The sequence below is a fragment of the Rissa tridactyla genome, chromosome 1 (assembly GCF_028500815.1).
Source record: "Rissa tridactyla isolate bRisTri1 chromosome 1, bRisTri1.patW.cur.20221130, whole genome shotgun sequence".
Lineage (NCBI taxonomy): Eukaryota > Metazoa > Chordata > Aves > Charadriiformes > Laridae > Rissa > Rissa tridactyla.
Window position 1 is genome coordinate 8,611,647 of NC_071466.1, and position 14,050 is coordinate 8,625,696.

Consider the following 14,050-nt stretch of genomic DNA (forward strand, 5'->3'; position numbering starts at 1 on the left):
TTCCTAAATATGTTTTGCCCTTGAAAGCACAACAAGCAATGCTAAGTCAACCTTTTCAAGCAAGGAATTAGAGAAGTTTCAGGAGACCTATTAAAATGCCAGGGAGTAAAACCAACTTCCCTTCCCTCCATCCTTTAAGTTTTGCCTGATGTTTCCCCAGCACCACGATCCATCTGGCAAAACAAGCTCCCCCTGCTCCCTCCTCTTGTGACCACCTACCCTACGCTGCCCCAGAGAAAACTGCCCTCTCACGCTGTAGCAACTTTCATCCTGCCTAAGGGAAGGAGAAAAAAAAAAAAAGAGAAGAAAGAGAGCTCCACACAGCTTCCTCCTCAGTGACTCCATCTTATTCCCAGACCTTACCATCTCCTGGGCAGGTCTGGAAGGACTAAGGCTTGACCATTACTTTTTCCACACAAGAGCTCTCTTCTCTCAAACTCATTCTTCAGGCAAAACCACAGGTGAGTATTTCTTCAGAACGAAGCCTGAACAATATCTTAAAACAGTCATGATTTCCTGATTTAAGATCGATGCAGCCTGGCTTCTAAGGAGGCAGCTTGTAAGAAGAAGAAATGCAGAGAGGACATTCTGTGTGCTTTCATTAAGCACACCTCTTCACAAAGCACAGCGTGGATTCAGTCAGCATTTGCTGATCCAAGCTGACAAGGACGTCTGCGGAGAATACCTGGGGACCTGTGCAAAAATAACCAGAGATGTACACAATCCTCTGCACAACAATGCGCGTGGGTTAGCCTATATGATGCAACTCCACAGCAACATGTATACGAGTGCATGTTACAAGAGCAGCACTGAATCCTGATTTCAGTACCAAAATAAACCAACCACAATTTATTTTTTTTAGCAACAGAAACCAAAAAACATGCAGAACTTGAGAACAGCACAGTTTAAGAAATTGCACACTCCGGTCTCCTCAGATATGGCCTCAAGTTACACGTGGGGAGGTTTATTGGATGTTGGGAAAAATTTCTTTACCAAAAGGGCTGTCAAGCATTGGAACAGGCTGCCCCAAGACGTGGTGGAGTCACCATCCCTGGAGGGATTTAAAAGCCAGGCAGATGTGGTGCTGAGGGACATGGCTTTGGCAGTGTTGGGTTGATGGTTGGACTCAATCTGAAAGGTCACTTCCAACCTAGACAATTCTATGACACCCATACAAGTCCAAGCAACACACGGCTACAAAAACCTTATGTTAAGAATTCAAGAGTAGTGTATCCTGACACGACACTACCCGTTTCTCCTTCACAATTCAGCTCCTGGACTGTGCCAGCTTTCTTCCTGGGGACTGAGGCAGAACAGAGACCATGGACACTTGACTCTCCTGCTGCCTGCTCCACCTGCACTGCAAATTAGGAACTTCAAGCTCAAATGATGTTAAACTGGCAAACTAAGCAATGTTAATCCGGCACAACGACTTCCAGCCTTTCAACATACAGGCCTCTAAACTTCCTAACTGAGACAGAGACCTCTCTGTAGAGAGTTTAAGCCACCTGACAAACTTGTTTCTTCCCAGCTGCATTTCACAAATGCCTTGGAAAGAGGCCATGGAGCCTGAGGGGTCTGCAGACCCAAGGTTTAATACTCATCCAGAAGAATTTTCAAAAAAAAGTTAGCCTTTGAAAGATAAGAATTTGGTTACAAATAGCCAATGGAACAAGTTTTTTCCTTTTTGTTTATTTTATTCTGACCTTTTCTAGAAAAAGGCTATTCCAAAAAGACTTGTAGTGTTCAACTACAAAAAAAAAAGTGCTTATATGAGAAATTTGGTTTGGTGCAGGATATTCTTTAGAGGAGAATTATCTACACTCCAAATGGGATACAGTATCTTGAAATAAATATTCTCCTTGAGCAGTATTTTCCAGAGGAACAATCCCTTCATATAAGGGCTCTAAGGACATATACAAATTTCTTTTTAACTATAATATTTAGTCTTCAAGATACACAGAAAAGATTTGTTTCTAACTTTAGCAATTCCTTGTATAAATGTGCACAGAAGGTAATTTTGTGTCTTCAGGCGATCATACCTCCAAAACCAGCTTTAAGTGTACCACAGGGTCCAGTGAGGACCTCAAAGACATTATTGCCAAACACAAAAGGTCACACTTGTGCCATTAAGATGCATAGAAGAGCTGCCACCAAGTCCAGTAAATACTACACAACATCTGGTTGCTTTCTTGTTCCACTGTGCGGCTGATGGTGGCAGTGGGGAACTATCTAGTGAAATCAAAGCAGCACAGCGATACAACATAAAAGCAGATTCTTGAGTCAGGTATTTTAGGCAAGCATTTGAGAAGCATCAAATCGGGGCAAAAGCATGGAGTTGTTTTGAAACTCCTTAAAAACATTTCATGTAGGACACTCTGCCTCTTCCACTTCCCAAAGGGTAAAGTGGGAAAGCCTTTGTTCTTCCTGGGATCAAGGAGGATCCAGGACACCCAGAGACACCCCTACCCAAGGGTTCATGGCTGCTCCACCTTCCAAGGGACACAGTTCTGACTTGTGACATGCTACAAACAACAAGGCTTGATTTAACCTGAAACCAAGCAGGCAAAGCCAGATCTCGAGTCTTTGACTCATTCTTAGCCGTGCAAGTCTTGCAGACCACAACAGACATTTAAAACATGATCCGCACAATTCCATATTAAATTTTTCTCTGGATGTCAGGTACTGGAGGGAATGTATGTAGTAATAATTAGCACAAGGTTGCTCTTGAGTTTACTATATATTCTGCAGTTTAGTGATTTGGCGGAAAACCCAGCTGTCTTCCAGAGAAGGGGGGGGGGAAAAAAAACCCTCCTGTATTTTTAAGCTAAACTGTAGAATTCCGAAGGCCAAGACTGTATTTAACTGCAAATTACTTGCTGTGACAGCATAAACAGTCCATCAAGCCTACAGATATAAACAGAGGCAACCTATCAGCCCTTTGCACTCTTTAACAGAGAGGGGGAAAAATAATTTTTTAACATCAAACCAGCAGATGATTACAAGATTGTTATGCTTTCTCTGCAAAAAGCTTTTTTCAAGTCTGTTATTACACTACCAAATACAGAAGTAAATTTTATGGGACACAAGCTTTTGATCTGCCTACTGTTTATGCAGTTTCAGGAAAAAAACTGTCCCCTTCTCCAAGTCACACTGAGGTATAAATGCAGCTAAAAATAAAAAAGTAGAAAAGAACTATGGTCACGAAGTTAATTGTATGCTTGTGGATAAAAGCCACTCCTATCAATGACTGTTCAGCAAAAAAGGCAAAAGATAACTCAACTAGGAAAAAACCAAAACTGAATACATAAAGAACTGATACTCAGAAGCAGCTCAGAAAACTGAGAAGGGCTTACAAGAACCTGAACTGGGGGATGGGTCTGGAAGCAAGGAGCTGGAAGAGATACACCCTATGAAAACCTCTTTGTAAGACATTCTGAGGTCAAGATGAAAAAAAAAAACCCCACCCACAAAATTAGGATTTCCTTGAGATGAAAAAAACTCAAACTTTTCTTCAGCCATTTTAATTTAAGCCTCCTCCAGCTGTGCTCAGCTGCTATATTGAAAGATTCTCCTACAGCTTTATTCAAGTAAGCAGCAGAAGCTCAGCTTTAGCGAAGCCATCCTAGCTTTTATGCAGACACAAGTGATTTTCAGCCATTTTGAGTGAGCCAAGGACACAATACTCAAAAACTGCTTCAGCAGCAAATGCATCAATCTGAGAGCAGGGGAAAGGGGGGAAAAAAAATAAAAATCAGGTAATACAGTCAAGACAAATAAGGCAGCAAACCTCTAGCATGAGGACCTGCCTACTGCTGCCTAGTAAAGTCAAAAAGGAGTCAGAACTTCCTTTGAAAGAGAAGACACCGCAGCACAGTGTTTCACCGCCAATTAATTCTGTTAGACATGAAAATTAAGCCCTGTTCATCTACCTTCACAATGCTGACTGCATCCATCAGGAGACATTACCTGCAGATTCGGTCCCTCTTCCAAAAGCAAGCACTCTCCACTTACCTGCATTTCTAATCGAACGCCCTCTACCCTGGTTCTGAGCTCACGCTGCTCTCGCCAAGATTTATCGATCTCCAGGTGCACCCTATGCTTTTGCTTGTGGCACTTACAATAAATTTTGTTCTCTCCATTTCCTCCGCCACCTCAGACATCCACTGAATGATTCAATCACCCATCTAGTTCAAATTCTTCTGCTAAGCCTTCCTTCTGTCAGGCCATAAAAAAAAAAAAAAAAAGTCCTCCCATCACTGACAAGTAGGGTTTCTCAGCCATTTCCGTGCTGGCAGAAGAGGACAGAGTCAGTAATGAGTGAATATTTTCTACTCCCAGAGAAGGCAACATCTTCATTAAAACAAATGAAGTGCCTAGCCCTACGAGATGCAGAGAAACACTTCTGTGCTCAGATTAATACAACGCTGCCTGCCCATTTCTGTGCAGACAGCTTCAGAGCCTCTGCAGGGCAGTGCTCTCGCCTGTTAGCAGGAATTCACTCTCCCCGACTCCAGCAGCAGCTACTTAGACCCCTTGGCAGAGATCAAAGTGACAGGAACCTCGTCAATCGTGCATCAGACACTGCTTGGAGCCTTGCCGGTGAGACTGCACCCTCTGAGTGCCCCTCTCCTTTTAGCTACACATCTATTCTAGATTTAATTCTCTTCCCTTTGTGTTACACATATCAAAAACATTAAGAAAATGAACTGGCTGTAACTCAAACCTAGACAGAGGCAAGTACAGGAAGCGTAGCAGGAAGCATTTAGAGGAATGGAATAAACTGGCCTCTGCATTAATTACAGAAATGTTGGAGTGGGGTTTTTTTTTGTGCTGCAGCAATTGCCGATTCCTCTCCTAGAAGCAAATCATTAAAAAACATCACTTAGCAGGACAAATGGCACTCGTTTATATGGTCGCAAACGTTAATAGTACAGAGATTTAAGTGCTCACAATTCAAGACATAAAAGAGACCAAGAGAAAGTTAAGAATGAAATGAGAAATCGTTAGCGGGTTTACCTGCACCTTCCACTGGCGCAGCTGGTTCTGGCCATGGCTGAAGACAAAACAGCTACCTGCTCATCAGTATTGCTCCAATATTTCTTCCCGACTCTTTCAGTTCTGGGCAAATATGCTTTAGATTTAAACCAAAGCCTAATGCTATGTGTTGATGACACCTACACATGTCTGGATAAGAGAACACTACGAGCCTGCAAATCTCAGAATAGCTGCGTGGCATCTCCAGGGGATACTGGCAGCCAGTCAAGTCATGGAAACTCTTAAAAGTATGGCGCAACTCTCTGCATTAAAATGAAAGCAACTACCACGGGCGATGCCAGTGTGCGCCTGTACTTAGCCAGACACCTGCACTTACAAAAAGAGCCAAGGTCAAGCAGGATTCGCTTACAGAGTTATCAGTAACCACCTGCTGGCCTTTCCAGCTCTGGTCATTGTGATAGGACTAAAGGAGGAAGTTATTTTATGGACAAAAAATGCCCTAGCAGAAGGAAAGGGACTTTGGAGCATCCATTCTTTAAATGGTTCTTATTACTGCTTAAGAATTTTGTGCTTGGCTTTGTAAAAATACTTGAAAAGTCAAACTTCAGGACATCACGCATTGTATTCCTCAGCCTCCCTTGTGCACACTATAACTAAACCAGTTCACATCACACTGGGTATGCCAGAAGTCAGAGATGTCTTTTCAAATCACACGGTGGACTGAGAAACCATGCCCTGGCACTCTGGCAGCACCGACCCATCACGGTTTACGGCGGTCCAGCAGAAACAACATACTAACAGGGAACAAAAAACAAAGTTACACCCTTGTTCTAAAAAGTCAAATTAAGTAAGTGGCACTATTGTGCCGTACAGCTGAATAAGGATTTCCTTCCTAATTTCAAGCCTGAACTCAGTTTGACAGACTCAACAGGAGGCAGCCAGAAGCAAGCAAGGAAGGGGCTCAAGAACTCAGTGGCACGCAAAATACAGGTCCACGTATCAAACAAGGGGAGGTTTCAGCAGGACGTTTTATAACTGCAGCGAGTTGCATGCGACATCAGGAGTAGGAATTCTTTCCACTTAAACCCCCAACTTTGATACTGCTTTGCATTTAGATTTCATTATTTTCTTAAGTTGGTATTTTTACTGGTTGACAACCAATGAGCAGCGATTTCCATCTCAAAAGGATTTCAGCCACTCAGTACGGCCTTTGCACTAAGTTTGATATTTTCTAAGTATAATATACGTGCAGACCCACACACACAAATTTACTGAACTATTACATAGTTCACATAGATGAAAAGAATTTATTTAGATTTAGTTTCATATAATACTTGCTTCCCAGATCAGCATTCTTTTTTGTGATGCACTAGGCTGCATTTGGGTAGGAGTTAAATACTACTGAAACATACACAAAAGTCAATTTTCTTCAGTTAATATTACTGAAATATTCCAAAACATATTTAGTCCATCATGTTTTGAACCTAAACAGAAAATATCTGATGTAAAGTCATTGATTCAATTGTTCGCTGTCCCTGGGCCCTTCAATATATTAGAGCAGAAGAGTTTGTTTTATGCTGAGGGGAAAACAAAGAATCCATTTAGCTTTTCAACTTTGTGTAAGCTCAGTAAATAAATCAAGAAAACAGACCTGAAAAATTCTACTTTCCCTGACAGTCCATATTTTGACTGCTGTTTGTTTGCTGAGACACTCATTTTTCATTTAGACTACTTCCATAAATAATTTATACTAATGTGTCAAACTCATAATCATTTTGATTATAGCAGTTCATTTTCAAAATAGTGCTTTTAGCCTTGTCCTACCCTGCTCCATACCAGAAGAGACACATCAGAGCTCCCATACCCTTTCAGAAACATTCCTGTGTCACAAGGAAACTGTTCTTGCAGGTTACGGGACTCTCAGGTGAGTTTTGGAGGTTGTCTTGAAAAATCCGATGGTGCTCATGTCAAGACAGCAAAATTTGACTTCTTCTGAGCCATGTTTCAAACCATTGAGAGTTTTTGTTTGCTTGTTTTGGTTCACTGGTTTGGGTTTTTTGTGGGTTTGTTTTGTTGGTGGTTTTTTTGGTTTTTTTTAATCAGTAGTATATACAACCAGTATTTGTACATGCATGAACACAACAAATGCCTTTAAACACCTAGACTAAATTATCAGGTAAACAGGAATGTAGCTACTTCCTCACAAACTGATTACAGAAGACAGATTTTTAACAACCAGTGAAGTGGAGAAGAATGGCTGACAACCATTGGCTCTGATAATTTCCAAATGCTAGATCTTCTGCTAAGGTGGCCTCAGATGAGGTTCTCCTCACCTGTGTTTCTCTGTTAGTCCCATTTACAGCTTCAGCAAAACCCGTAGATATCAGCTTTGTCAGACCTGGATCACGTGCCAAGAAAGTGACAAATATCACCAAACACTCCAACAGCTGCAGATATAAAAGCCATTATTTTAAATCAAAGGACAAGAAGATCCTTTCCTTCCAAGTTCACAAATTATTTCTCAGATACAGACAGAAAAACATACCGAAGTGCAGAAAGGCGTAGCTATTCTTCCTTTGAAGAAGAGATCTAGCTCCTTCAGAGGCTTCCACAAATAGACAGGGATCAAAAGGCACCATAAACATTTCAGTCTTTTTCTCCAAGTCTGACATGCTTCTTCCAGACACTGCTATAGGAAGGGCTATTTCAAAGATGAAGAGAGAGATCCAGGCCAATATTCATCCTCCAGACGCACCCAAGAAAGTGAAGTTCAGTGACTCATGAAAAATGCATATAGTCCAAATATAGACCCAAATATCTGAAGACCTGCCCACAGGAAAACCAAGACACTAGGAAATTAACAGGAGGAAGGGGATAAGATTTTTCAAACACCAGGGGGACAAGTAAATAGCTCTCTGTAGCTTGTAAAGCAGAGAATTCTTTAAAAAGAAGGGAGCTTTAAGTTGCACAGGGATACCAGTCTCCGCAGACAGCCTGAACAGTGACCGTTGTTACCCCAGGTTCATGTTACACACAAACCACCTGCAGTTCTCCAGTTATCTAATAAGACACATCACACTGTTCAGCAGCGCCTGTACCAACATCATTATGCAACAGTATAGTTCATTAGTGGTTTCCAAACAGTTATATTCCTCAACTTATTATATCGTACGTATCAATTTTTTTTCAATGTTAAAAATCTCGGTTCCTGATAAAGAAAATTAGAACAAATTAACATGCTTTAAGATATTATGCAATGCAGAAATGCCACCAGAAAGAGACAACAGGGACTTATTTTGCTTTCTGTACGTATTAATGCCCTTCAGACTTGCTCGCCAATAAAAGCTGCAGCATAAACCCATGTGATGAAAGAATATTTCTGTTGCAGTGCCCCAGCATTCAGTTCTGCCCACTCAATCAAAAAATCAATGTATTAAGTAGCAAAGCTGCTCATATACAAGATAAAACTAAAGATGTTATTAATATTTGAATGTATACCATATTTACTGCAAGCTATCCTATAACACAAGTGATATGTACCCTAGCTGTTGTGACCCAGAAATCAGAATTCCTTAAACTTGAGGCATTAGGACTGATGAAAATCACCCAATAAAACAAGATCAAAGACAGTAAGAATACTCTCCCCACCACCACCATAGCTCTATCTAATCCCTCAGCACAGAGCTCTCTGCCTTTTCATTAAAGATTAGCATATTTAAAACTGCTAAACTCTGTATAATCTTCAATCATTGAGAAAAGTAATTCAATTAAGGCAAGCGCTGGTGAAGTTGCCTTCTTGCTAGCCACCCAATGCTCTGTCCTTGTACTACAAGTTAAAAAAAATAAGAGAGAAAGAGAAGCTTCTTCTAGCTGGACACGGATTATGTTGCAGGCTCGTGATGAATCCACTGTACATGCGGCAAGTATCCCCTGCTCAGCTGGGGAGGGGCATGGGGGACACAATAACCATATTGCTATTGAGAGGCAATGACTTGCAGTAAATCCTGAAAGGATCTGTGAGTGACCTGATGTTTAGCCACCACACACCACGGCACATGGATGGCTCAGCATGGGCAGGACCCATGGACAGGGAGCTGCAGCGGTGTGTCAGCTCGCTCGCCACAGCACCGAGCGCTCGAGGAGCTGTCGCAATAAAGGCGGAAAAGGCAGACGATATAACGGGAGACAAGAAGATTTTGGGGATCAGGGAGCAAGGAAAGAAGGGGCTTTAAAAAAATAATAATCAGCATCTTAGCATAGGAGAGAGAATCTGCCGCTAGTGACGAACAGGGTATCTAGGAAGAATCACTGCAGTCCACACAAACGCCTAGGTATACGGCATTGAACTCCCACAATATGGCTGAGGATACCAGCAAAAAAATCAGACACTGCATCCACTGTGCAATCCCACTTTCAAATAAGAATAAAACACCTAGAGATGCTTCCAGATCTCACATGGAATGATATTGCCTTTGCTCACACAATCACATGGAAGGGCTGTAACGCCCGCACAGTAATGAACTCCAGTTAAGAATTTCTTAACCATAACATACCTACTTATTGAAGAGACTGGGTACAGTCAGCACAGAAAGTCTGATATTAGTCAGCTTTGGTTGCTGAAGCAGCTGATCAACACGGTAGCCCTTCATAACATTTCATTTGTCATTCTGAAGTCCCTGAATGTAAATGAAACAGAAGCACTCAGCCTCTCTACCAGCAGCAGTAGGATATCTTTAATTATGGCCTTACAACAGGGCAGACAACCTTTTAGCTAAACAGGAAGCGAATGCAGCAATTCAGCGCAACAGTTGTACAAAGAAATCTTCTCATTTATGAAAGCCGATATTATAAAAACTTTATTTCTAGATTTCCCCTAACCTTCAAAACAAAGAATGACAAAGGGAGCTACGTGTAAGCAAAGCCCACTCAAACTCCCTTTGCAGCACCAGAGATGCCTCTAATTATCTCCATCATACAGAAGAACATTATTAGCGCATTTATTCTTCCAGAAGCCATTTGTAATGGGAGCTATGCACACTTTGGTCAGTAAAAAAAAAAAAAAAAGAAAAATTAAGAATTACAGAGAATGACATCATAACAGCAGTATCTTAAGAGATTCAAGCCAAATTTAGAAAAAGCCATTTCTCCATCACAGATGAGAATTGTCCGAGCATTGGGTTGAAGCATGCCCACGCTGCAGTACCCGTGGGCGGCGTGGACACACTGAGGGCTACCCTGCCATCGACATCGTCTCGTTCAGCACCGAGTTGAGCGCAGATCAGTCACGGAGTCATCGCCCAGGATCCGAGACAAAGGCAGGTCTGAAACCCACACCGCAGCTGCCAGCCAGGCCCTGACCAGCCAGATTCAAATCAGCTTCAGCCCATCCATAAGCCACAGTCAAGACAGCAGTTGCAGTGCTACAGATATTTAGTTAGGAGCATTTTGCTGTGCTATACCCATAAAACCCCTTCTCCCCACCCCAGATTTGATGCTATGAACAGGAATTATTTTAAACCTTCCACTATGAACACAGACGATTAGCTGAGAGGGGGGAAAAAATGACAAAGACTAGAGGAAGCATGTATCTGATGTTACGTCTGCTAGAATAGACAAGAAATCCACGTGTAAACTAAGAGCTGCTGAGATTTAAGATCTGCACCAGGTGCTACAGCCTTCCATGGAGGTATTCGAAAAAGCTTCATGAAATCAAAGCTCAGAAATACAGTAAAACAAGCCAAGCATTTTGAAAATGCACTGCTAATACTCAAGATTCCTGTTATCAAATACCTTGGGGGGAAAAAAAAAAAAAACACACCACCAAATCAGCTGCTTCTACACATTGACCCTCTTCCAAAATCCTCATAAAATGGCTGGCCAAACAGCACCTCACCAAGTACATCAGGTGACTTACCCCCAAAAAAATATCCAAGTTGAACTTGTGCTCCCTGAACCCCTAATATGAAGATCTGTTCCAACACCAAAAAATAAAATATATATTAAAAAAAAAGAGATTAAAGGAACAGACTAAAGCAAACTGACAACATATAGGTAAATAATTTTAACAGCAGCCTTATCACCAAGCTCATCTACATAAGAGTGAGGAAACACCAAGATATAAGTCATTTGGGGGGGGGGGGGGGGGGGAAACACACTAGTATTTCATCATCTCCTACCACATAGAGACCAAAGGTGGCTGAGGGAGCAAATACCCCACCCTGAGACAGAGAATATTTTGCACCTACTCATTATGTCAAAGATCGTTCGATATCTGACCAGGATTACACAAAGCATCCACCAAATGAGCATTTTTTTTTCCAGAGAACTCTCCAAAGTGAAAGATTTGAAATGCAGTCTTGGAGACAGAGGCCTTCTACTGAGGAAGACATCGCTTGGGTTGTGTGGTTTTTTTCATTCCAAAGACAGGGAAGAAAAATCTCACTGATTGAATTAAATATTTAGAGCACTGGATCCGCTTTGCCAAGACACGACTCTATTTTCGAAAAATGCTATATTTACACAGAAAACACCAAGCATTGAGACTCCTGCCCCCCAAAAAACTGGGAACTGGGATCAAATGAATCAGCAACTGTTTCTGGAGATGTGGCCGTTGGGGTTTGGCGGTGTGTTTTTTTTAAACCCCAGCCAAACCACGCTCGGTCCCTCCCTGTCACCGAAGGAGCGGCGACCACACGGCAGAGCAGCCCCTGCAAGGGGGAGGCAAACGCCCACAGGCAAACCCCCCCCCCCCCCCCCGAGGGCCCGCAGCTCCCCGCCCCACGGAAAGCGGCGGGGAAGGGGCGGGAGACCCCCTCTTCCCCTCATAACGTGGGGTGACGGCATAGTCGAGACACCCCCCCGAAGGTGAGGAGGAGAGGGATCCCCTCAGGATCCCCCCACAAGGGGGAAGGGAGGCGCCTGCCCCGTCGCCGCTGCCTGAGGGAGACCCGGACCGAACCGGGCCGGGCGGTGACTCACCGCTCTGCTCGCCCAGGAACACCAGCTTGAATTTCCGCAGCGGATTGCCGAAGTCCCCGCCCGCCGACATGATGGAGGAGCCTCCGCCGCCGCCGCCCCGAGCTCGCTCCGCTCCCCGCGGCGGGACCCGCGACCGCTCTCGCTGGCTTCTTTCCGCACCCCCCCCGCCTTCCCCTGGGCGAAGGCGACGGGCAGGGGCGTGGGACCGAAACGCGGAGCCCCGGCGAGGCGCAGCCGGCTGGGTGAGGTGTCGGTGCCGCCGCCGCCGCTCCCCTCAGGGCCGGGCTCCTTCTCCCCCGCCCGCGCTCCCGGCGCCTCACACCGCGCCCGCGCGCTCCCGCTCCGCCCCGCGCACGCGCGCCACCCCCCGCCGCTACGCGTCGTGCTGCGTGCCCGGGAGCCCCGCCCACTCCCCCACGACGGGCCAATCACAGCGGCAGGGGCAGGGCGACACGGGAGAAGGCGGGGCTCGCCGCCCTCCGCCGCCAAGCTGGAGAGAGGGATGTTCACTCTGGAGCCTAACGATGCCTATGGGGTTTCCTGGACGCGAAGTGAAATCCCGCTCGCTGAGATCACTGAGCTCCAAGGCGGGGGGGATCCCAAAGGTGTAAGGAACAAGCACAGTCCTTAAAACCAAAGGCCTAATCCTAAACTGATACGGACATTCAGAGAAGCATCTCCTGGGGACACTTGCTCCACGACGGCCCGAGAGGATCCCTGAGGGCAGGGTGACATTTCCCAAGGAGGGCAATGATTCCCACTGTCACCCGTTTGGGATGGCCGGGGCTGTCATTTGGCAACACCTCCATGTCCCCTCTCTGCCTGGCAGAGAGGCAAGAACCCTACCTAGGAGCCAGCTAAAATTAGCTTTAACTATTTTTTACCCATTTCTCCCTATTTTTCCCAGCTTGCCTTCAAGGTTCAGGGGATGAGGAGGCTCCCAGCTGCATCCCAGTTTAAACCTGGGCTTCAGGATGTCTCTTGTCCACGCAGCCTTGCTCACTCCTCTCACACCCCGGTGCAATCCCACACCGATCAATACTCTCTTGCTTGAATTTGAAGACAAAATGTGATTTTGCAGGAGCGCTCACCCCCCTGGGCTTCTCGGGGCTTCAGCTGGTGCTGCCATCGCCTGCTGCTCCCAGTAATATCTCGGCTGAAACCAGAACGTGCTCAATGACAAAGCCCTCCGGGGTCTGCAGCTCCTGCCCCATGGTTGTATTCGTGTCGACGTTGGTGCAAATCTCTTGCGATCCACTCAACGAGGTCCAACTAATGCTCCAGGAGGTATTTTCCACGTGGAAATGGGTAAGTTTTTCACCATTTTCCCATGTGGGAGATTGTTCCAGACCCTCCCTGTACTGATGGTCAGGGAATGGCATCCACTGCTCATTTAGTCCCCCCCAAATGTAGTTGCTGCAGTGAGTTTTGTTCTCTTGTGCCCTCTTGTATCTCAACACCTTCGTTGCCACGGCCTGAGTGCGACATCTCAGCACCACATCTCTTCCGCTAAGGGGACACCACGCCCCAAATCCTTCTCCTCTGAAAAAAATCATGGACTGAAACATTATTCCATTTCCACGTGACCCGCTGTCCCGGATTTATAAATGGTCCATGTAGCCAAAGGGGGCACAGGATTTGCTTGCAGGTAGGTCACCTGCGGCCACGAATGTCCTTTGTTCGGTGTCTCCAGCTGCGCGCTCCGTGCTCCGTCTCTGCCTGGTGAATGGAAACACTCATTGAACCTTCCCGCTCCAGGGACCTTGTTCTCTGATACGAGTCTCACCCCTACCAAGCGCCCACAATCCAGGTGCAGAATGAGATGGCATTTTGAAAACCAAACAGTCCATCCTTTCTATTTTTATCATTTCATTTGTACTCCCTCAGTATGATTAACTGCTGCTCTGAGGTTTTTTGGTGTGGTTTTTTTTTTTTTCCCAGGCCTTGAACTGCCAGTGAACTGAAAGAGAAAAGGCGTCTTTAATAAGGTGATTAAATTTAAATAAGTGTTAATAAAGATATGAGCAGGAGCTTGCATTCAGCTTTGCACCCAGCATTTGGGAGCACTTCCCCT

At 44.7% G+C, this 14,050-nt stretch overlaps 1 protein-coding gene across 3 annotated transcripts in view; it reads right to left on the reverse strand.

Moving 5' to 3' along the window:
- RAB6A (RAB6A, member RAS oncogene family) overlaps window positions 1-12,323 on the reverse strand; it is a 69,625-nt gene extending 57,302 nt beyond the window's left edge. For all 3 annotated transcript variants that reach the window (XM_054204348.1, XM_054204339.1, XM_054204329.1), the window contains exon 1: window positions 11,977-12,323. In XM_054204348.1, the coding sequence (XP_054060323.1) occupies window positions 11,977-12,046 (70 nt within the window). In that variant the 5' untranslated portion in view covers window positions 12,047-12,323. The remainder of the gene's footprint in view (window positions 1-11,976) is intronic.
- Window positions 12,324-14,050: the final 1,727 nt, after the last annotated feature.